This window comes from Gouania willdenowi, chromosome 22, assembly GCF_900634775.1.
Source record: "Gouania willdenowi chromosome 22, fGouWil2.1, whole genome shotgun sequence".
Taxonomy (NCBI): Eukaryota; Metazoa; Chordata; class Actinopteri; order Blenniiformes; family Gobiesocidae; genus Gouania; species Gouania willdenowi.
The window spans coordinates 22,070,635-22,093,791 of NC_041065.1; the positions used below are offsets into that span (position 1 = coordinate 22,070,635).

A 23,157-nucleotide genomic window follows, 5' to 3' on the forward strand; every position below is an offset into this window, starting at 1 on the left:
GTGTTTATTTCCCAGTGCAACACTACACACCCAAACACAACAGCCAAAGGCTATTTCCATTGAGGCAAAGCACAATTACTGTACCACAAATTTAGCTTGCTACCCGAAATTAGAGCCTTTTCTCCAAGCAGAACCAAACAGAGTGAGGAGCTGCCAAAGTCTTGGAGAGTTTGGCCTCACTCAACACTTGCTTAGGCTCGGGTCACTGCTGTCATCCGGACTTTCCCAGCATTAGAGAGCGGCAAAGTGCGGTTCAGCTGTCACTAAGGGTCGCCAGGAAGAGTTAGCCTTCTGACTCGTGCTCAGCTAGTCTCAGCTAAAGTGGTGCTAAATATAGAGCTTTACATTTAGACTGTGTGTCTCTTAGGAGCACAGCGGGACACTGATGGAAGTGAACAGATTTGGGTCCCATAACAAAAGGCAGCATGCTTACTAGACATTACTGGGTATTGGTTACGTTCAAGACCTTGTTTTTGCCTTTTTACTCTCTTAGTCACTCACTGACATCTTGTATAGAACGGAGAAAACACTGAAAGAGGAGTGTGTAAGTTTGATATATAGGCAGACGAGCTGGCTGGATAGAATGTGGGAGTGAAAGAGGGAGGGAGTGTTTGAGCAAGAAAAGGAAGGAGGTACAGAGCTGATGTTGCTCTTGTTCATTCCCTTCTTGACCTGAGGGGGGGAGAGAGAGAGAGAGAGAGAGAGTGGACTTTGATGGCTTGATGGCTCAGGGCAACACTCAGTTGCAGACAGCACAAGTGGTTCACAGAAGCTTGAGGATATAAGGATAAGAGACACTTTATCTCAACTCTATTTGTGACTTTTCTTGGGATTACCAGGTGTGACTGCAAATCACTCAAGCCTGGAGACATCACCACACCAGGTAGGTGACCTTCTTAAAAGTTTTTCTTGATCTTGTTTTCTCTGCTTTTTTGGGGGACAATCAGCTTTGGGCTGCTGTCCTTACACTGAGGTACTGTCCATTGACTATGATCAATTTTCTAGCATTAATATAAGCACTGTGGAAAAAAATTCACTTTTTGGGCTCAATCGGAGCAGTAGTTAGACCTGTTCAGCACCATGTGATAGGAACAACTATTCCCCTAAGCATTCTATTATTCCACCTCACTCTTTCGTCTGTTTAAATCATGCAGATTTCCACATTTTACATAAATGACACTATCAGAGGACAAGTGATTTCTCTCAGGGCCGTTAGATAGAAGCACATTTTTGGCTTTGTGTCAGAAAAGAGAAAGTCGTGAATCAAACATTTCTCAATGAAATGAATGTTATAATGTGTGAAACAACCATTTGTTCTGTGTGTGGGAAGTAAAGCCCACAACTTGGACAGAAAACAGAAGATGCTGCTTCGCTGAGACGTCGGTGATGGAGAAGATACCGGACTACGTTGCTATTAAATGCACCATTTTAATTTCACGATGAAGCTTTTCTGAGACCCTTGTATGATTATGGCTCATGCCTCTGTCTAGCATTAACCAAGCTTAAGCCTTTATGATGTGTAACAGGACGACATCTTTCATCTTGAATATTTATAGTTTACAGACAGTGACGCCAAAATAAATTCCATTTGTATGAGTGAGCTCATCAATGTCTTCAATAGAAGACATGCGGCTCCTGTTAGTCGGTGTTGTAAAGAGATACATCACTAGAAAAACATATTGAAATACAGATGGGCCCTGAAATACCTTAATGACTGTCCAAGTTTACTCAGAGATATTAGAGGTGTCTCGATACTACTTTTTCACTTCCGACATTGCAACCGTTGTTGTTGGTGGGTACTGATATCGATCCGATACGATATCAGCACAAAACATATATACTTTTATTACTTACTTTGTAATGTGGAATGTTAGAAAAGACTCGATCAAGTAATATTCTACCAGTAATACTCAGAAAATGGGAGAAGGCCAGTCAGAAAATGGAGGGACAAATAACCTCAATAAATCCAATAAAAACAATATATATCATTTTGGAAATTTTAGATGCGGGCTGATAAAATCCGGGACTGATCAGTCCCGATCCAATATTGATATCAGACCGATATCAATATTGGATCGGGACACCCTTATGAGGTTTGATACAGTTAAGACAATTGTATGTAAAGTATGCTTTCTCTGTGTACGGTTCGTTGATTAAAAATTTGATTAAGAAGCTTCTTTACATTGGTGTGTTTGGTAAAGGTTATTCAACATGTTTTATCAATTAAAAAGATCACACTTTTATTAGAATTACTGATGTTGTATTGTAGTTAAAAGTATATCAGTACAAATGTTTTCCAGAGCGTGAAATATGGACAAGTTCAGGAAAAAAAGGACGAATTTGGTTCCCTAGACATTGGTTAAAAACTCAAAATAATATCAAACAAACTGATAGTTTGGCGGCATGCAGTGATACCAGAACAAACCAAATCCTGATGATTTTCACATTCAAAATTAGATTAGTTGCACATCTTTGTGTAGAAACAATGCTCACTGGTCATACTGCTCTGTTTGTAAACTTGAGGAAAACATCCAAAAAACCAGATAAAGTGTCTGATTGTATCCAGAGATCTGTGTTATCATCACCACCATCTTCAGACAAATAGAGTTGCAGAGATATTTATTGTTACCATTGTAGCACCTGCACAAACTCTAACATGGAGCCACTTCATGAGTTGAGGTTGAACACAGTTCTTGCCACCAAAAAGCCTCTGGGTAAAGTTCACTAAACAGTTATTGCCCAAGCTTGTAAATGAATAAGCTTTACTGTAAATCAATGATGTGACCACAGCTAAAAATGATGTCTGTGTAGCTGAGCTTAGGCTTTTTGCCAAGTAGCATTGATTTGAGATGCACTAAACATGTCACTAGCTTACCTCATGACATTACTTCAGCTGTGCGTCTCTCAAATGGTTTGTCATGCAGGAGATGAGATGAGTTAACATATGATGTAGGAATGATGTCATATCACCATCACAAGACGTACAGTAACACCATGATTCTTTTTTTGCTCCTTGCTACAAAATCCTAATAATACACTATGTACTGTATATAACTACATTTAGTTCTCCATAAATTAATTTCCCTTTTGACTTCCGATAAATGCCTTAACATCTAGATGTAAGCGACATTGCATCAAACTTAAAGCTACTGTAAAACCTTGCTATTTTTTTTTTTTTTTTTTGCTGTATACTGTGGTACAATATAGTTTTGAATGGGTGGATGAATGAAATTTAGTTTGGAATAAAATCCACTCAAAACTATGTTAGAAAAAAGTTTGCTTGTTTATTCATTTATGCTGTTGTTTTAAATTACAGTTGTTTTTTGTTTGTTAAAATAGTTTTTAATGTGTTAAGATTTTGCAGATGCATTAAAACTCCTGGTTTCAGGACTACTGTGTAATTTAATTATACAGCTATTCGTCAAAATTTTGTACAAAACAATTTCAACATAATTTATTGACATTGCAAAAACTATTTTTTGCAAGTTTTCTTTTCTTTCTTTAAATCACCTCTAAACTTACTGAGCCCTATTTGTCAGTGAAAGTAATAAATCTATGTTATGTGGCCATGCCTGTGCCCGTCTTTCTATATCTATCTTGTATATGAGCAGAATAGCTGGGGGTGGAGCCGGGCATGCCAATAGTGGGCGTCCTCTCTGTATGTCTGAAAGGCCTCAACAACAGCTGCTGCCAACACATGTACAGCTCCTGCCTATAAGAACCTCTAGTCTTGAATTTCAAAAATGCAGTTTAGACACATTGGGATGTTTAAAGGAACAGATCCGCCATTTAAAAATAAGTCCCTAAACTCCATAGCAACTCAAGACCGACTCGAGATCATCTGCTTTAAACAAGTGACTGGTTAATTAGCTGCTGACAGTTAACAAATACATCTGGAAGTAGTTTAGGAGAAAAGTTTTTATGATAAAGCTTTGCACCATTCGAAGGTTATCATGGTAGCATTACAGACCTTTATCCCTTTATTTTCCTGCTAACCAGGTGGTGAAGGCAGGAGAAACACAGAACAGTTCGCTGACTCATTGCAAGGCCCAGACATTCAGAAATAACACAACAAACACACATTAACTCCAACTGTAGAGGTGCACAACTGTTATGACAGTGGGGCTCAGAAAAATGTGAAAATCTCAACCGACGGCCACATTATCAACATGCATGTCAGCATTTAAAACAATGGTCAATTTGAGCATTGATACAAGAAAGAACAAAATGTTTTTGTGATTCTTTTGTTTATTAGTTGTTATGTTGTGTGTTTTAAGTTATATTTTGTGTTATTCTGTAATCATTTTTTGTGTTTTTCTCTTTGCGCATTATTTGTCTTTTTGTGTTTTTTGTTTGTGTTTTGTGCATTTTTTTTTAAAGTCATTTTGTATATTTTCCTGTCAATTCGTTTTTTTGTGTGTGTTATAAGTCAATTTGTGTATTTTCATTGTCATATTGTGCTTTCGGAGTCATTTGTGTGTATATTTGTGTTCGTTCTGTATTTTTGTTGTCATTTTGCACAATTTTCTGTAATTTTGTGGTCGTTTTGTGAATTTTTGAATTCGTGTTTTTTGTTGTTTGTGTGCTTTTCGATTCATTTTGTTTATTTTTGTATTCTTGTGTATTTTTCCATGGGCCACCAGTTGCCCACTTCTTGTCCTACAGGGTAATTAGATGCAGTCACCGTACTTAATTTTAGTGTAAACGCTCTAATATGCACAGGGAGAATATGTAAAGTCCCTAGCATCATGCCACTGTGCCGGCCTTGTCCTTTATGTCTGGCTTTGGACAAACGTCCTCTGTGTCTCACAGGGAGAGGATCATGTGGGTGTTTGATTCCACTCATTTCTGAGCTGAGTTGGTGCTCAGAAGCTCCTTAAGCAGCCCAAAGTTTCCTCCAGGTATTGCTGACCAAAATATGAGTCGCTTTTTAATGTTTATTACTATATTATATATACTGTATTATTTAATGCAGGGATTCTCAACTTGTCTCACCCTGGTACCCACATTTTGCCACGGTCATTAAATCGTGACCCACTTTTTTTTTTTTTTTTTTAATTAAACCAAGCAAATTTCGTTTTTCAAAATTAGCTGTTGAAAACACACATATATAATCTTTTTTAAACGTAAATTTTTATATTTTCCTGTGCAACATGCATTTCAAAGCATACCTGTCAAAAGAAAAAAATATTTCAAAATAAAAGACAAGTCCAACATGAGAGACATTAAGTACATATTTATTTTTGACCAGCTGTCCGCAACCCACTTTTGGGTCCCGACCCACCAGTTGAGAATTGACGGGAATTGACGGGCGTCTGTCACTGTAAAGGACTTTATGACGGAAGAATAAATTAATGGTTTGAAAAATTTTATTGCTCTTCATTCATTCATTCATTCATTCATTCATTCATTCATTCATTCATGGCAGTGGCTATTCGTCCAGTTGTCGTATCAATATATCAACATTCTATCCGTAGGCAGAGCCCCTCATTGGCCAGTTTAGGTCACGTGATAGGTCAGTCATTGGCCAGTTTAGGTCATGTGATGGGTAAGTAATTTGCCTGTAAGTCTAAACCTCTCTCTAACTCTAACCCTAATCCTAAAAATTGTTGCGATATAAGATTATAACCTAAACCCAACCCTAAATCTAATCTTAATCCTAAAATGCTACTCACGTGTACTTCGGTAAACGTACCAATAGCACGGGGGGTTATTCGTACGGCAACCGTTCCGAATAGCCACTTCCTTCATTCATTCATTCAGGCTAATTTTCAGATCCATGAACCTGCAATGCATAGGCATGTAAAAAACAACAGTATTTAATCACTAGATTGAGGATACAAGATTGATCAAAAGTATAGCTGAAATAATATATTTCACCACATTTAAACACCTTATTCAAAGGTGGTCTTGCTGTTTCTATTTATAGAACAGAACTTGATCTGTTACCTAATCTTGCATTCGGTGAAGATATCCAGTCTTGCGTTCCGTGGGAATCTGTATTGGAATCAGGTTCCATTAGTTCACAGATGCTTGCTATGGGGAGAGGTAGATGGTCATAAAACTATGGCTGTCTGTGCAGTTTGCATTTCCAATACAGAATACATGACTGCTTGATGAAAGCAGTACCAGTTTTATTACATGACAGAAATTCAATAAAATATGCCCTGGTAACGAATCCCCTCCGCATAAGTAGCCTACATGTGGGAATATTTCTACATAAATGCACACATTCAGCGCTTAATTGACTCATTTATGTTGCCCACTGTGGACATCTAAGTAATAAAGACAGATGGGAGTGAGTCGTGTTCTAACAGCTGCACCAATCCATATGCATTTGAGTGAGTGTAACCCAACACAACATGTATCAAAGTCTCCCTCCCACACACAACAGCAGCAGTGCTCGTGATGCATGACCCAAATTAACGTTTATGCTTCAACGTGTGAGGGTCTGCTACCGCTCCCATGGATTGATACATAAATTATATACCTTCATTAAAGACAGAGGTAAGTATTTACCAAACTGCCACCAGTGTCGTTTTATTTAAGTGCTACATTTCATGTGTTTGATTGAGGGACCGTCTCTGTTGAGAAGTTTTTGTCACAAAAAATTGAAAAATTACAAAGGGATGATTGCTATCCTCTAAGATGGCTTATGACTAAAACTGTTGCCATTCCAGTGATGGGTGCAGGTTAATGTGACTCTAATATTGAAATCGTGAACGTTTAGGACTACGTTTGGTTGGACTTTCAGAGCAGCAAATTCCTATTTTTCATGAACTAAACCTTAGACTTTAGATTATTTACATTAGAATGTAATAAACTGTAACAATTTAGAATAGTTTGTTACTTAAATATTTCTCTGTTACACTGCTACCATTGGCAAATATATTGGCCTACATTAGAGCTTGTATTAATCATATTTCAGTCATCAGTATTTGCCAGGTTATTAAGCAGAGTCTGCTTTAAAGGTGCAGTCCGCCTCCAAACTTTCAAAAGTCCCTCCCTCAGAGGAGCTAACAAGCTAACGTTAGTCCGACAGCAACATCACAGTAATATAACATGCTCTGTCCTTGCATAGTGACAGCTTTAGCAAATATGACAAAAAGTCAGTTTTATGAGAGTTGCAGACCTCACCTTTAAGGTCTTCAGAATTAGTAGTATCACCGAATAAGACCTGTAATAAATAATATTCTAGCAGGTGATCATCAACATAACTTTGCTTAGATGTTCAACAAATAGGTAAATCAATCTAGGGTTACACTGTCTATAGTTTGTTATTACTGATGGTGTGTTAATACAACAGTAATCCTACATTTTTGTAGATTTACCCACTGTTTCACCAGTGTTGGGCGGTATCGCGTTACCGCCCCAACATCACTTTTGACAGTAACTAGTACTGTAACGCAATATATTTCTAAAGAAATAACGCCGTTATCGTTACAATATGGTGTGTCTGTCCGTTACTTTGCTAGCTGCAGTGCACTTCCTGTTTACAGTGGCGCTACATATTTTTGTCAGCGTGTTTCTGTTTACATCACGTGCGCCAATCATGGCGAGTCAATGCGAGAGCAGGACGAGCTTCTCAGAGTGGAAATATGCGCATTATTGTTGTCTCCAAAAGATGCATCAGTGAAGCTAAGCTAACGCTGCGACTGGATTTTAACGGACTGTGACTGTTATCCAGGTACAGGTCAGCCAAACTATTGCACGGTATGTTGTTGTAAATATGCAGCCTGTCGCTGCTGCTGAGTCACTGCTAACAGCAGCTCATTAGCCTGATATGTTTAGCATTGTGTAGCTGAGAAAAATGCTGTGAATTTGTTTTTCCACATTTATTTTCACAAGCATTTTCAACAGCAGAATGAGCACCTGGAATATGCACAGCTTACTTTACATTACTGTGCTAAGGCTGAAAATTTACTGTTTTAATTTTGGAGCAGCTGTTTTGTGCTTTATATGCATATCATTTATGGTTGTTTTATAGCAGTTAATCAACAGTGGAATATTATATTATTACAGCACTAATATGAAGCTGTATGGACACAAATGACCCAAAATAAATAATACATTCTTTAATTCTAAGTAACTCAAAAGTTACTTTTTCCAGTAACGCATTAGTTTTTGGTGTAAGTAATCAAAATAGTAACTGAGTTACTTTGTTAATGAAGTAACTAGTAACTCTAACTAGTTACTTTTTTTAAGTAACTAGCACAACACAGGTTTTCACTCTAAATGGGTATTGTGCAAGTAGAAGATCACTTGGTTAAAGAATAACTTGAAAAACATTTTCAAAAATAGCCAGTCAAGGAAAAACAGACATAATCAGAAAACCTGTAGTAAATATATGCCTGGGATGAATTGACCTAATGCATTAGCCTCATTGCATGTGAGTGGGCATCATTACCGTACTTGAAACTTGAGTTACCTTTCTGTCAGGCAACAGCTTATTATACTGGAGTAGTGCATTATATTGTCGTTTTTTAGCTGTGGCACCATGTTTGAACATCACCCAGAACACTTGTTGTGAATTGCCTGAGCCAATTCTCTTTGATAACTCATGGAGCTTTTAGCTGAAGAAATAATCATATACAATTATGTAACGTGCATTATTAAGATAACATCATAACCTACATTAATTGTGATTTAAATCTTTATTTTTTTCAGTGGGTAAAGGATCAGTTCTACTTACACATAACCCCTTTGGCTTCATGAACCTTAGCCCTTACAAGACCTTCAATATATTGCGGATGATCTTGGATTGAATTTGATTGTAGAGAGATAGTTTAATCCTCAGGATTTGATTTAATTAGATCTTCTATGTCTGGGCACCCTTATATGAACGAGGCCTGCATGCACATAACATATTCTGCTCTTTATATGGTCAAATGAGGTGAAAAAATATAAATAAAGCTGATATTTCCAGCTGCTACTTTTGTCTTTTATCTAAAAAAGAATTATTTGAATGCATGCCGACACCAACGTCCCCCAATTTTTCACGGACGAAGCCAGAAAACGAATATCGGATATTATCGGACTCCATCTAAAATCACCGATATAAGCTCCCCGATAAAACTTCCGCTCCAGCACTTCTATCGATAGGTGACTGTGGTTGACACGCCAACAAAGTAACCTACTGTTGCTGACTGTTGTTCTCTGTTTGAGTAACATCACTTGATCAAGCCTTTTCTAACATTCCACTCTACAAAAATAGTAATAAAAGTATGTATGATTCGTGCTGATATCGTATCGAATCAATATTGTTATCGGCTGATACGCAAGGCTGCAATATCGGTATCATATCAAAAGTGAAAAAGTTGTATTGGGACATCCCTACTGCTGTTTCACATTTTATGTTCACTCATCATAAGAAATAAATCACATGTAAAAAATAGACAACAAATTAAACTGCGCACCAAACCATCATGTAAAGTAAACCACTATCATATGCTTTTGATTGGCTGATTGATGCCGCTGAAGACTTTAAAGGCATTTCTGATGTCGGTTAGTGTGTAATATTACTTGACCAAGCCTGGGCCACATGTGGTTTTAAACAATGCAATGATTACATATGAAGTTTTAATGTCCTCTTTCTTGTTTATGGGATGAGGTCACATGCAATGTGGTGGCCTATAAATATGTATAAATGCAACAGATGACAAACCCTGGGATAGATTTGGGGGTCCCACTTTGCATTCATTCTTGGGTCTTAAAAGAGGACTGTCAGGGTGTCTGGGCCCTCTACTCCAAGGTTTTAGATGCAATATATGCATACAGGGATTGAGTGTTTAAAAATGTATTGTTTTCAGATCTTTCTTTATTTTGATTCCCATGTGGATACATGGGAATGTTGCACTGAAAAGAAGGTCCAACGGTTCAATCATTTCTACCTGTTTTTCTGGAGGTTTTAATTTAGTGACAGGTCAGTGAATACAAATGGTGGTGGTGTTGGTGATCATTGTATTGTGTATATATACTGTATATATACAGTAATCATGTGAAAAACGTCCTGTGTAATGCACGAGATGGCACCTATTTTTGTCTCCTTTATCAATAACGACAACAGTTCTTCCAAGAATACGACTGTGGTTATACTCGTTTGTCTTTTCAATGTTAATATGCTAAAAAGATGTAAAAATCATAGTTTATAACCTCTATCCAGGGTTGATCATCTATATGTGCAGCACTTGACCACCTGGACAACCGTAAAGGGAGTAAAAGTATCTGCTTAACTCACAATAACTCAGATTTCTTAAATGAATCATTCATCACAAAGAACAAAGCTATACTTGCAAAGTAGTGGTGCCAGGTAAAAGTTTTTTCTCACTCTCTCACTCAAAACTACTGTATATAATGCCTAAACTGCCTAATGAGCTATGTACTGACCACAGGTGACCACCTTATTATTATAATATTTCTCATGCATGTCTCGAGGTGGTGATGTCCCAGCTATGTATGTACAGTGTGCATTGCAAACACATGCTCCCTGTTGCTCAGTTGAACTAAAGTGACACTGATCTCAGAGTTACAGTAGCTTCTCTGCTTTTTCATGGCACCATCACAGAAGCTAAAAATAAACGTGATATCTTAAAACTCAGCATTAATCGCTTGGTCACTAAGTATCTTGCTTCCATTCACCTACTGTGCTGTGTACTGTATGTTCTTGGAGTTGTAACGATGCCAATCTCTGGGCATCTTTTAAACACTCTGGTATTGACTGAATGATGCCAGTAGACCTGTAGGTGCAACACTACAGTAGACTCAATGATAGTGACTCCAAAGCTGTATCTACCAGATTTGGACAGAAAAGTCTGCTCTAAACCCAAGTGGACATGGAGCTGATTAATTTTCCTTCTTTTTCTGTAAACTTGGAAGGAATAGTCACCGTTATCATGCACCTCTTTAGCAATCATCAATATCTTTCCTTAAAACAGACAGAATTGGAATAGATTAGTTTCAGGGTTCATTAGTTTTCATTAGACCTATCAAAGAGGATGATGAAAATGATCCTTAATGCAGCCCAAAAAACTTTCAGCACCATAAGACTCTTAGATGAAAGGTGAAACAACTTCAAGCCAAACATCAAGTCGAACAGACTAAACTAAGCTATCTACTCTCAGGCTTCTTTGGATTTTAAAATATAAACATATAATTTCAGTGTGCAATGCACTGGTTGAATGTACATGTTTGATACTGTTGCTATAGAACCAGTTAAGAAGGAATCATGACCACTTCATGATCTCATTTAGGATGTCTCGAAGCATAATTCATAGGTCAGAAGTGCAATGACATCAACTGAGTTCTTTGTTAGGGTGGCTTTGCTAGCTCCAAGGATGCTTTCAGGAAATCAGCTGATGTCATGACTTAAATGGGTGTCTCATGGCTTACTTTTCTTCAAAATGAGTTCTATCATGTATTGTACATAAAACTCTACATCTATGCATGCTTAGTCTGTGCCAGTCTGATACAGGGAAAACACAGAGATAGAAAATCACAGGTTCAGAACAGTACTCCTACAGTCCATTTAGAGACTTTAATTAACTCACAAACACTGTTTGAACATGCAATCTCTAAACTCTGTTCAGAAAGACATCGAATGAAGTCTTCTTGCTAAAGGGCAACATCTACTGAAATGATACTTTGTACATTTTTATGCATTATTTTAGTGGTAGTTGCTTTTTGACGTTGAACTTTTTAGAACTGGAAGCACTTTTATCAATATTCTATTGACACATTTACCTGCCCTGAATTTTTGAGATTTGACTGATCTGACAGAGCATTCAGGTTCTCATATGTGCATAAGTTTGGGTATTTTTTTGTTCCCCTCTGCCACAGTAAAAAAGCGGAGTCACAAAATTGACCGGAGTGTTTTTCAGTGTGTCCTGGGTTGCTTAATGATGCATAGTTAGTCAGTCAGTCATGAGCCACTAATTTACAGTGCTTAGTCATCAGAATGTTACTACACAAACATGGTATCCTACACCACAACTGCATTAGTGCTGTTGAATGTACAACGCAAACCCAGTTTTAACATTGTGAATTTAAGGACCACTCGTCAAAAGATTTATCCCACTGTTCTGAATGAAATGTTTAACTTGGACTGAAGAGTGTGGTTCCCAGACCATCATCACTCAGCATGAAAACACAAGATGTGATTATGAACATAGCTGGAAGGCTCAGTTTCTCATAAAATGCAAAAAAATGTTGACGGGAATAAACTTAAGATCAAAAAGTTAAGAAACTATGAATGAATTTCTGCTTTGTGTAATGTGTGTGTGTGTAGGATTTATGATAGCAGAGCTAGTCACGGCCAAATGTCTTCATATATTATGATCATATAAACAGACAATTGAAAGTGTTGTAATAGACCAAGAGCCACTTTTGATCTGACATAAAAATACTGGCCTGTAAAATCTAACCTTAAGGGCCTCCTAATAAAAAAAATGAATATTTGATATATTAGTAAACATTTTACATTGTAATGTATTTTAGTTCTACAGCATCTTTCTTTTCTTTTTCTGTTCAGATACGATGAGATCCAAAAGCAATGGGGTGAAGTACCCAGCCAATGCGGTGCTTGGGGTTCCACAGGGTGACTGTGACATCAACCAAGGGCAAGATTTGTCTGTGAAGAGCATAAAGGTCAAAGTTCAGCAGAATGATGAAGAGGATGAGGTGGAGGTGATATGTGATAAGGAGAAAATGCTGCAGGATTCACCTGAGATGGGAGAGAACAAAAGTAGCTTCATGGATCTGACCAAAAAGGAATTGTTGAAGATGCTTGGGATGATGGAGGGAGAAATTCAGGTGGGCTTGAGGATGTTTCTTACTGGGTTTAATATCTTATGACAAAAAGAAGAAAGAAAAACAAACTTTTGAAAAGGCTCATTTGTGTTAGAAATATTAAATAACTTTTACACAACAGCTCTATCTAGTGGTTGAAAAATGTTACTTCGCCATAGATGAAAATAGCACTTCCAACGTTTGGAATGCATTTTCCCTCTTTCCCTACAACATGTTGTACCATTTATTTAACCAGGCTAGAGAGGATGTGATCTGTCTGCTGAAGTCCAAACAGACCACCCCAGAGGACCTTCAGTCTCAATATGGCGCTGCATCACCTGGCTCAGCCCTCCAGGCCCTGCAGAGGGACACAGTCATCTCAGGCACTGAACCTTACAAACACAACGTCTACCAGAGACCAATGGTGGAGGTCAGTAGTTGAGTTTTAAGAAAAGTAACAGTCTTTCTGCTCATATATGAGTCATTTATGTTGGATCACGGTTCATGTCTTTGTGTTTCCCTCATGGGCCTCTTCCCTTTACCAGTTGGATCATCTGCAAGAGAAGCACAAGGAGACATACAGACGGATGCTGGGTCAGCTGCTGCTTGCTGAAAAATGCCACCGCCACACAGTCCAGGAGCTGGAAATGGAAAAACGGAAGCATGTTGACTACATGAACAAAAGTGATGATTTCACCAACCTCCTGGAGCAGGAGAGAGAACGGTGAGGAGATGAGAGAATGAGGAACACAACTGCAAGAGTTCACGCATCTCAACTATTTAGTGTTTATGCAAGTTTGAATTTTCAAGATATGTTATCTTTTTGGGAAGATTTAAGCTTGAAGTTTGCACAAACTGTAGAATTGTTTAGTTGAGTGATAAATAGTAGGCAAAAGGAAAACTATATGGAGTTTTTACAGCAAATAGGCCATATCCATGTTTCAACTACAGATTTTGATGCACAACTTCTCAACAATGAAGTCAAAATTCATTGAATAGATAGATATGAAGGATGTTGAACCACAGTAGATTAGGTGCTGAAAAGTAGAGATGCAGATACAGGGGAGCAAAGAACTGTATCTTAATTCAAGAATGTGGGAAAGATGGCCTCCTCATGCCAGGAGGGTATGAGAGGAGGAAAAGCAGAGGGAGGTGTTGCTTACTAAACTGATAACACCGCATACCTCAGCTTGGCAGAGACATGCACAAATTAGAGTATGGCAACTGAGCCAAAGTTAAACCATTAGGTTAGAAAGAGGGTGAGGCTCTTTGACATTAGAATGGAGGGATTCAGGTGTAGGAAAGGGAAGACGGAAAGACAAGTGAAAGACAAAAGGGTTTTTTAAGGTAGAATAAATGGCCCATGATGTCATAAGGGTTGGTTCAAAGAGAGGAATGCTTACATCAGATTGTATACAGGGCCTGTCAGAGATTAAACAAGCTTCCATGAGGAGTGTTGTTTACATTGAATTCTTATGCCAACAAAATGGTTTATTTCAGAGATTATCTGTATTTTAGGATGGTTTCAAGGTATTTTAGAGGCATTTGAGATTTAATGCTGAATTCTACACAAAAAATTTAAATTGTGGATTTTTCTCTGTAGTTCATTAATGCTAGCCTTAATTGAAAGTGGTTAAGGGTTAGTTTACTCTCTATGGATTAAAAACAAAGCCAAACTCAATCGGAAATATTCAAGCCCATTGATTCAAACTCACTAAATTGTTGCAATTTCGCCTTAGATAATAAGCACACTACCAAATGCCAGCAGCTAAACACAAGTTGTGGTGTTGATCATTTGATTGACTAGGATTTTAAAATCGATTGTGATCCTATTATACTCCAACTGTCAAAGATTTCATTTGTTGTGCTTGCCCTTGAATAAGCTTTTAATGCAAACCACTGGAGACACTCAGCTCAGTCTGAGTCATGTTGGCCTGGTTAGCATCCCACATTGTGGAGAAGGTTGAGAGATGAGCATCACACTGTGTTCAATTTCACTGTATGGTTGTGTCTTTGGTTATTTCAAGCCAGTTATTTTAAAGTTCTCACGAGCAACTCTCTTCTAACCAGACTTTAGAACACCTTTGACCTGAAGCTAAATGCATGCATGAATGACTACTAAAGATAGCACTGGAGATAAAACGAAGGTTGATGATTTTCTTTTGGCATGCAAGAAAATCGGTTTATTTTCAGAATTTAAGCCAAATTAGACATGACAGCATCACAGAGCTTTAGGGTAGCTGTAAATAGGAACATGCATGTGTCTAGAATTTATGCTAATCAGCCCTCTATCTCTGATTCATTGGCTTCTTCCTAGTTCAGCCACTCCCAGTAAAGTGCTGTTGGACTTCACCATATTTTGTGTTTGTGCTATTGTGACTACTGTGCTTGCTGACACACCTAAATGCAAAAAAATAGTAAACCTCTGTTGAAGCAATAAATGTAGATGTTCGGTATGACAGGTTTAGCACATTTCATAGTGGGTCCATAGAGTGGTACCTTGATTCATTTGTTTTTGAAACAGCACCCGATAGGTACTGTAGCTGCTACCATCATGAAAGTTTAACTGAAGGCTTTTAATTGGGTCTCTTCAGTAGAATAAGAAGGATATGGTATGTAATTTCCCCAAGTCAATCAGCGGGTAAAAAAGTCATTACAAATCATTACTTCTCAAAACCTAAAAACAGCTTTTTTTCTCATAATATCTAATTGATTCCAGTATGATATTTGTTATAGTATTATGATTATATGAAATTTAATTTCCTTCGACATCCAGGACTTAAAGTTTCAGTTTTAAAGTACCCAAGAAAGTATATTAAGCATTTCTGCACTTAATAACAAACTAAGAGTTATAGGCAACGGCTTGTTTAAAACAAGGTTGTTGAAATATTTGGGACTATCCTGGCATTCTTGAGGAATAAAGATTGTTGTAAAACCCTAAATTTAGCTTAATGGCACTTTCACATACAAACCCCCCCCCAAGGAACTCTGTTTATCTAAGACTTTATTTTGACACTCACTCTCTCAGGTGAGATGGTAGCATCATGTCATCATTTCCCCAGACTCTCCTCCAGCCAAGTGAAGAAAGAGAAGGCAAAGGTCTCGTGCCAAATATCTGCAGGAATGCAGAAGATGGGCATGGAGGGAGCTCATTCTGACTGGTAGCCATCAGCCATTAACACCTTCTCAGACAACAAGCAATTTATATGTCAAGAAGTTAACATTTTTAAGTGGCATGGAGGAATGCATGCAGACGGACGGAAATAACAGCTCCCACTCCTCCAGAGAGTTTCAAACAGTAAAGTCACGCATACTAATTTTTACTTCTTTTTTTTAAGCCCCTTTAGCAAGTCCCCAAGCTCCTCTCACTCACCTGATTTTTTAAGTGCAGGTACAGTTGTATGTAAAATTTTCGTGGCTGCCTTTAAAAAGTCCAGCATCGTTTTCGCCTCTGTTAGCGCAATGGCATTGTGGGAATAGTGCTGTATGCAATGCCATCATGAAGGCATTAATTCATGGTCATTGATTTTTATGTTTTTGTTCCATGCTGTGTTTAAACAGAATGAGAGCAGCGCCTCTGAGCAAATTCCACAGGAAACATAATATGATATGTTGTTTGATGATGTAAAATAAAACCTTTTCCCATGAAAGTTTGCATCAGCTCTATACTAAATAATGAGTATTACCTTAAACATATGGAAGTGGTCTAAAAGGTTAAAGTTATTGCAAAACATGCCAGTAATGCACAGGTTGAATGTCAACAAGGTGTCATAAGTGCAAGATAAAAGTGCATTATCTTCAGCATTAGACTCTCATAAGCCTGCTTTGCTTAAAGATGTTGAATAATTGAAAAAGTGTGCTCTCTCAAGTAATACACTAACATAGCTATATCGTGATCTTCACCTGCACTTCTAGTGTTACATTGCTTTACCTTTAGCAGAATCTCCAAACATCCTTTTGTGAAAAACTCAAGCCACTTTCTCTTTGCTGTATCCATACCATAAAATTCAGCAGTCAAAATGTAGCGCTTCATAAACTTTATGTCATAGTTCTTCCCTTTCCCATATACTTCACCTCAAGGGAGACATCCAAACCCATCCATATCTGATTTTCTCATTATACTTTTTTGGCCATTCAGGTCTACTTTTTTTTCCTAATTCAAGAGTCTTTTGTACTTTTTTGGGCAGAAGAGACAATGTCCTGTGTATTTTGGAGAATGCAGAACGAAAATATTTCTTGTTAACATTGTACTGACCCTGAATACAAGTGGTGTGATGGCATAATTTAGATTTAACATTTTGGATTTTAAATACTCATGGTTTGCAATTTGAGCTTGATAAAAAAAAAAAAAGCAAAAACATTAAATCAGAGCTTTGCAAAACACTCCCTCTCGGCAAATGTCCCACCCCTTTCAGTGTCCAAAGTAGAGGCTCACACATACCCACTCGCATACACAAAACTGCCTCATTTGGATGAGCTGACATCATTTAAGAGGTGCGGTTGTACTCCACTGTCTTTTTTCTTCTTTTAATGTCTAGATAACATGTTTTGAATAGAATTGTGGATGATTTGGGGAAAGGAAATTATTTTAACTTGTTCTGCATTTTTTTCGTGATTTACTGTATGTGAATATATCATGGTGGGTATATGTTTTTTTTGAGTAGTTTGGATTAGAATGGTTTTCTGTAAAACTTAATTTGAGCCTTTCAATGTTTCCGAAGCATAATGTCTTGTGGTACCTTTTCAAATTTGGCTTGTTTTGCAATGCAAAGTGGTCCAGGATGGAAATTGTATTGGAGTGGCCTATAGTGTACAAGGACAGCATGCAGCTGCGTTCAGTCTGCTTTGCATGTATTTTCTTGGAGCCGGAGATGAGAGCGTGCATGAGCAGCATAGAAAGAAGCAGAGAGAAAAGACAGCCGCTCGGTGAGGGGTCTTAGTAAATCTTTAACTGACAGTTTGGGTTTTGTTTGCAGTCTGTATGTTATTGTCTGGGGTGAGATGAAGTGTTTGGGAGTTGCTGTGTTTGTATTAATGTTTTGATCAAACGGTCTGCTTGGCACCACGCAGTTCATAGTAGTTTAATGAGCAAAAGCTTTTCTCAAAGAAAAAAGGAAAGATACTTTTTTTTCAGGATGGTTGTGTTATTACACTAAAAAAGAGGGTTTTTGTAATAAGAATCATTGATACTATGATCACATTGTGGATTTTGTAAGATGCGATACCTCAAATACTAACAATTCATGACAAAACATTAAAAATAGCTATTTGCCTGTTTTCTGTTTGATTTCAGACTGAAGAAGTTACTTGAGAATGAAAAAGCCTACCAGGTGAAAAAGGAGAAGGAACACTCTAAACGCCTAGCCAAGCTGCGAGAAGAGCTGGTCAAACTAAATTCTTTTGCCTTGATGTTAGTCAATGAGCGTCAGCAGCACTTGGAGCAAATGGACCAACAGAGCCTTCAGGTCCAGGATCTGAGGCAGCAGCTACAGCAGCAGGAGCTGGCGTTGAACGAATCCAAGCAGAGGGTACAGGAAGATGGTCAAAGGGTGCTAAGTCTGGAGGCTGAGCTCAAACAGAAATCCAATAAACTCACCCAGCAACATGAAGAGATGAGCAACAAGCTGGCAAATGAGGAACATCATAATCGTCAACTCAACACAAAACTTTTGGGACTCACTCATAAAGTGGAGGAGTTAGAGGAGAGCAACAGGGCCATGAAGAAATGTGAGGAGGAGTTAATGGAGTTAAGACAAAAAATCAGCAATGGAGAGTGTGGCAATTTGAACTTGGTTTTGGAGTTGGACAAGTTGCAAAAGCGCTTACTTGAGATGGAGGGAAAAGATGAAGAGATTACCAAAACAGAAAATCAGTGTAGAGAGCTAAGGAATAGGCTACAAGAGGAAGAGAGTAAGGGAAAAGATCTGAGGTTGGAAGTCCAGAAGCTTCAAAACAGGATGTTGGAGTTAGAAAAGCTAGAGTTTGCATTCAGTGTTAGCAAAACTGAGTGTGCTCAGTTACAGGGAGCTCTAGAAAGAGAGAGAAACCTGACCAAAGAGCTATCAGATGAAGTTGTCACACTGAAAATCCGAATGAAAGAGCTCGAGTCTTCTGAACTGAAGTTTGACAAATCTGAACTAAGTCTCAAAGATGACCTAAGTAAGCTTAAATCACTGACAGTTGCTTTGATGGATGAACGAAAAAACTTTATTGAAACTATTAATTTAGATGACAAGAAAAAAGATGATTTGACCAACATGGTAAAAGTTGAACAGGGGAAAGTTATGGAGGTGACTGAGAAGCTGATAGAAGAGAGCAAAAAGCTCCTCAAATTAAAATCAGAGATGCAAACCAAAGTAGAGACATTAACCATCGAAAAGGGAGAACTTGGCATTAAGCTATCTCATCAAATTGATCAAACTAAAGATCTTAATTCCAAAGTGACACAAATGAAAAAGAGGTTAGAAGGGTTTGAGCAAGCAGAAAAGCTATCAGTGAAGAATTCAGTAAAATGTGAGCTGGAAAAAATATCTGACACTATTAGTAAAGATGACAACAAAATCAAGGAGCTGACTTTTGAAATCGAGCACCTAAAAAACCGTCTCAGACAGCTTGAGGTTGTAGAAGGAGATTTGATCAAGACAGAAGATCAGTATGATATTTTAGAGAAAAGGTTCATGACTGAACAGGACAAAGCCAACATTCTTTCTCAACAGGTTGAGGACATGAGAAATCAGATAGCACGGAACAAAGCAATTGAGAAAGGAGAGGAGGAAAGCCATGAGGAAGACCTCCGACAACGTTGCAGAAATGAAGAAACCAAAACCAGAGAATTACAAGCCGATGTGATAGCCCTCAAAGAGAAGATCCATGAACTGATGCACAAAGAAGACCAACTTTCTCAACTCCAAGTCGACTACTCTGTCCTTCAGCAGAGGTTCTTGGAAGAGGAGGAGAAAGCCAAAAACATGGGAGGTGAAGTTTTCCATCTCACACAAGAATTGGAAATAGCAAAGCGTCATAGCCGTGCACTACGCCCAAGCTTAAATGGGAGGAGAATAGTAGATGTAGCTGTATCCTCTACTGGCGTACAAACTGAGGCATTAAACTCTGGACCATCGGAAGAGGACACCCCTGCTGGTTTTATAAGGAAGTCTGTTCAAGAAGAAAATCATATAATGAGTAATTTCAGACAGAAGTGCCTGAGAAAGCCTACAGAGAAAGGCAGCACTGTTGTACGTTGCTCTTCTTCTGGCAGCGACCTAACTATAAAAAAATCCTGGATTCCCTGGATGAAGAAGAAGGACAGTAACCTGCAAGAGAGCAATCTGGAAAAACTTACAAATGGAAATCCTTTACCTAGTGATCTGGCCATGTCCCAGAAACATGGACAGCCTTTGCACATCCGAGTAACACCAAACCACCAAAGCAATTTGGCCACTCTTGAAATTAGTAGTCCAACTTCTGATGATGTTCTCTCAAACTCAGCTTCTCCTAACCCCAACCCATCACAGCCCAAATCCAGAATAACCATCATTCCCACATATTCTGCTCCAAGCAACAGAAAAAAGTCCCCCGCTGGAACTCAAGGACCTGAAAGAGCCAAGTCTCCAGTCATGATTACAACTATATCTAGAGCTAAGTCACCTGAAAGCAACCGAACAGCAACCTTTACCCCAGGAAGACCAATGTCACCCATCTCTATAACAACCGTCAGTACTGCTGTAGTGCCTGAAGCATCTGCCTCCCCAGAGCCTCAGGAGATGACCATGGGCCGAGCTGTTTTCAAGGTTACCCCTGAAAAACAGATGGTGCCTATGCCTGTAAGAAAGGGCCCTAACAACACTAGCATAATCACCACCCCTGATGATAACAAGATCCACATCCACCTAGGCCACACCATTCCACCAAAGATGGTTGTCAGACCCACATCAACGGGAGCGGAGAGCAAGGAAATGACGCTATCGACTGGGACAGTTTTGCGTTCCCCTCGTCAAATAACCACAACTACCACTACCAGAAGTATGCAGAGTAAAGTGATGAGCAGCATCACGATTTCGCCTGTCACATCATCATCCTCCAAACCAACACAAAACATGGTTAGTATTGTTTGAGGTTTTTTTCATTTTATTTTCCAGGCATTGAGTCCGCACAAAACATGTTTTATGTGTGTTTTTTTTTTTTTCATTACTTTAAGTTTATTTTAGATACTTTAGTTGGATTGCAAGTATCTCATTTACCAGGTCTATCTTCAGGTAACATTTTGTCAAAATATTTTGAGTACTTTTGACAAAATCCTGCTAGAGGACAAACAAACAAATAAACGCTGGTGAAAATATTACCTCCCTGGCAGAGTTAACAAAGAGCAAGGCTTTGTCATGTTGAAGAGATGGTTAAACTTTTGTTTCTGCAGTCAATTGCTGCGCACACATAACGGGTAGGCCTACTTCATCTTATTGTTTTTTTTTTCCTTGGATGGCAGAATACATTTATTATTACCTGATTACAATAAATTATGCCCATAATCATATAAAATAGCACTAAAGCTGGGAAATATATTGAGATTTAAGCTATATCAAGTTCTATTTTGGCGATATAGAAAATGACAATATCGACTATATCAATATATATATATATATATATATATATAGGAACACTCTCTCTATATATATTATCTCTTACTTTGTATTAAAATACTTGTTTCATGTGCCCTTTTCACTACTTCTCAGAACAGCATGAAAAGCACAGTTAGATAGATTCTTGAGTGTGTCTTAATCCAGATCTTCCACTAAACAAGCCACACTATAGAACTCACTCACACGTGCTGTCCCTTATAGGAGAAAAAGCCAAAAGTGGCACATATTGTGCAGCTGTTTGTTAAAAAATGTGGCTGTGTGGCATTTTGCAGCAGCAAATTTGACCCTAAATCGTCTTTCTGGTCAGACTTTATATTAATTGAAACTATTGAGATTTATATTGTATATTGCCATTTTTTAGAAAAAATATAGACAGTTTTGGTCCATATTGCCTAGCCTTAATGGCACTTATGGAATAAGGTGGTTTTGATGCCCTCTGATGCATCAGATGTATAGCGTGACAGCCAGGACCCTGTGGATCGGCATTCATAGCAGCAGAGCAAAAGATGTGGCATTTTGCCACCCTGCTACACTTATAGTATAATTTAGAGATGTCACATAGTGTTTACATTCACAAACGGCCATGCACAGTTTACTGCACTTTGGCTGACACCAAATTGCCTGGCAGCAGAAACAACGCATGCCTGGACAAAAGCTTGTCCAACGTGAAGGAGAATATATTTATTTATTCATTCAATCTGGTTTACACTATTTCTGAAGATTGAAGAATATTGTACAAAGTTTAGAATTGCAAAGTTTCTTTTCTTGTTTTATGTCTCTGTATTTACTTCTCTGCCAGACAAACTGTACTTTATCCCTCTTTTGTAAACAGATTGGGAATGATGCCCAGGCACCTCGCACAGGGCAGACCCGAATCCCAATGTCCAAGAGCCTGAAGACAGGAAAGACTGTACTGGGAACATTAGGAATTTCAGGAGGAATGAAACTGGAGTCACGGACGGAGAGTCAGTTGATGAAGATAGAAGTTAAAAAATCCACTGGGAACAACAGTGCATTACAGAATGGAGGGAAAGCCTGAATTACACAGTGATGACATTTGTGTATTAGCATTACAAGTTAACACAACAGAAAATGCAAGGCAAAGAGGCATTTCTTTCTTTATAAATATGACAAAAAATATTTTTATTTGCTTTTTTTCTGAGTCGGAAATTTCCTCTGTGATTGATGATATGACCTTACAGTGTGTATTTTAATGGACATTTCAGTTTAGATCTTATTAATATGTGCTGCTACTAACATCTCGTTGATTTGATGAGCTTTTTCCGAATTACCGTTTATAGGTCTGTTTTATAAGGGCACATTAAATCCCCAAACACATGTTTTGTGTATATTATGGTAAATAATTTCTCTAAAGCATTTGTACTGGAAATCATTTTTTAGTAAATGTAATAAAAAAGGACAGTGTAACAGTGTTGTGTGTGAATATGATGTACGAGTATTTATATAAATATTGTAAGCTTTTTGTATTTTAGTACTTAATTTTATATTATACCTTTAAGAATGGCATAAAAATAAAGAGTTTATTGTGCCATTAGTGCCACTTTTTGACACGTAAAAACTAAACTCAAACTGTAATGTAAAAACTTGTGCCAGTAGTGATGGTGGCCACGATCCTTCATATTCTTTAATAAATCAGCAATGGTCAAGTCAATCCTGGGAATGAGAGTTCTGAAACTTTTGTGCTGTCCTTGTGGATGTGGGTATATAATATACAGTA

The 23,157-nt window shown here is 38.0% G+C and overlaps 1 protein-coding gene across 1 annotated transcript; it reads left to right on the plus strand.

The window, feature by feature from the left end:
- The first annotated feature begins 677 nt into the window (after positions 1-677).
- On the plus strand, positions 678-22,849 carry LOC114456788 (filamin-A-interacting protein 1-like). Its single transcript, XM_028438770.1, has 6 exons — positions 678-883; positions 12,527-12,807; positions 13,040-13,213; positions 13,329-13,507; positions 18,077-20,882; positions 22,252-22,849. The coding sequence occupies exons 2-6, from the start codon at positions 12,532-12,534 to the stop codon at positions 22,456-22,458; spliced, it is 3,642 nt and encodes a 1,213-aa protein (XP_028294571.1). The 5' UTR covers positions 678-883; positions 12,527-12,531; the 3' UTR covers positions 22,459-22,849.
- The last annotated feature ends 308 nt before the right edge of the window (positions 22,850-23,157 follow it).

What these genes read in the sequence shown, in the direction of transcription:
- LOC114456788 (XM_028438770.1), top strand. Translation starts at nt 12,532, where the DNA reads ATGAGATCCAAAAGCAATGGGGTGAAGTACCCAGCCAATGCGGTGCTT. An exon ending in ACCAGAGACCAATGGTGGAG is followed by an intron (nt 13,214 to 13,328) that starts GTCAGTAGTTGA and finishes TCCCTTTACCAG; the next exon opens with TTGGATCATCTGCAAGAGAA. An exon ending in CCAAACCAACACAAAACATG is followed by an intron (nt 20,883 to 22,251) that starts GTTAGTATTGTT and finishes TTTTGTAAACAG; the next exon opens with ATTGGGAATGATGCCCAGGC.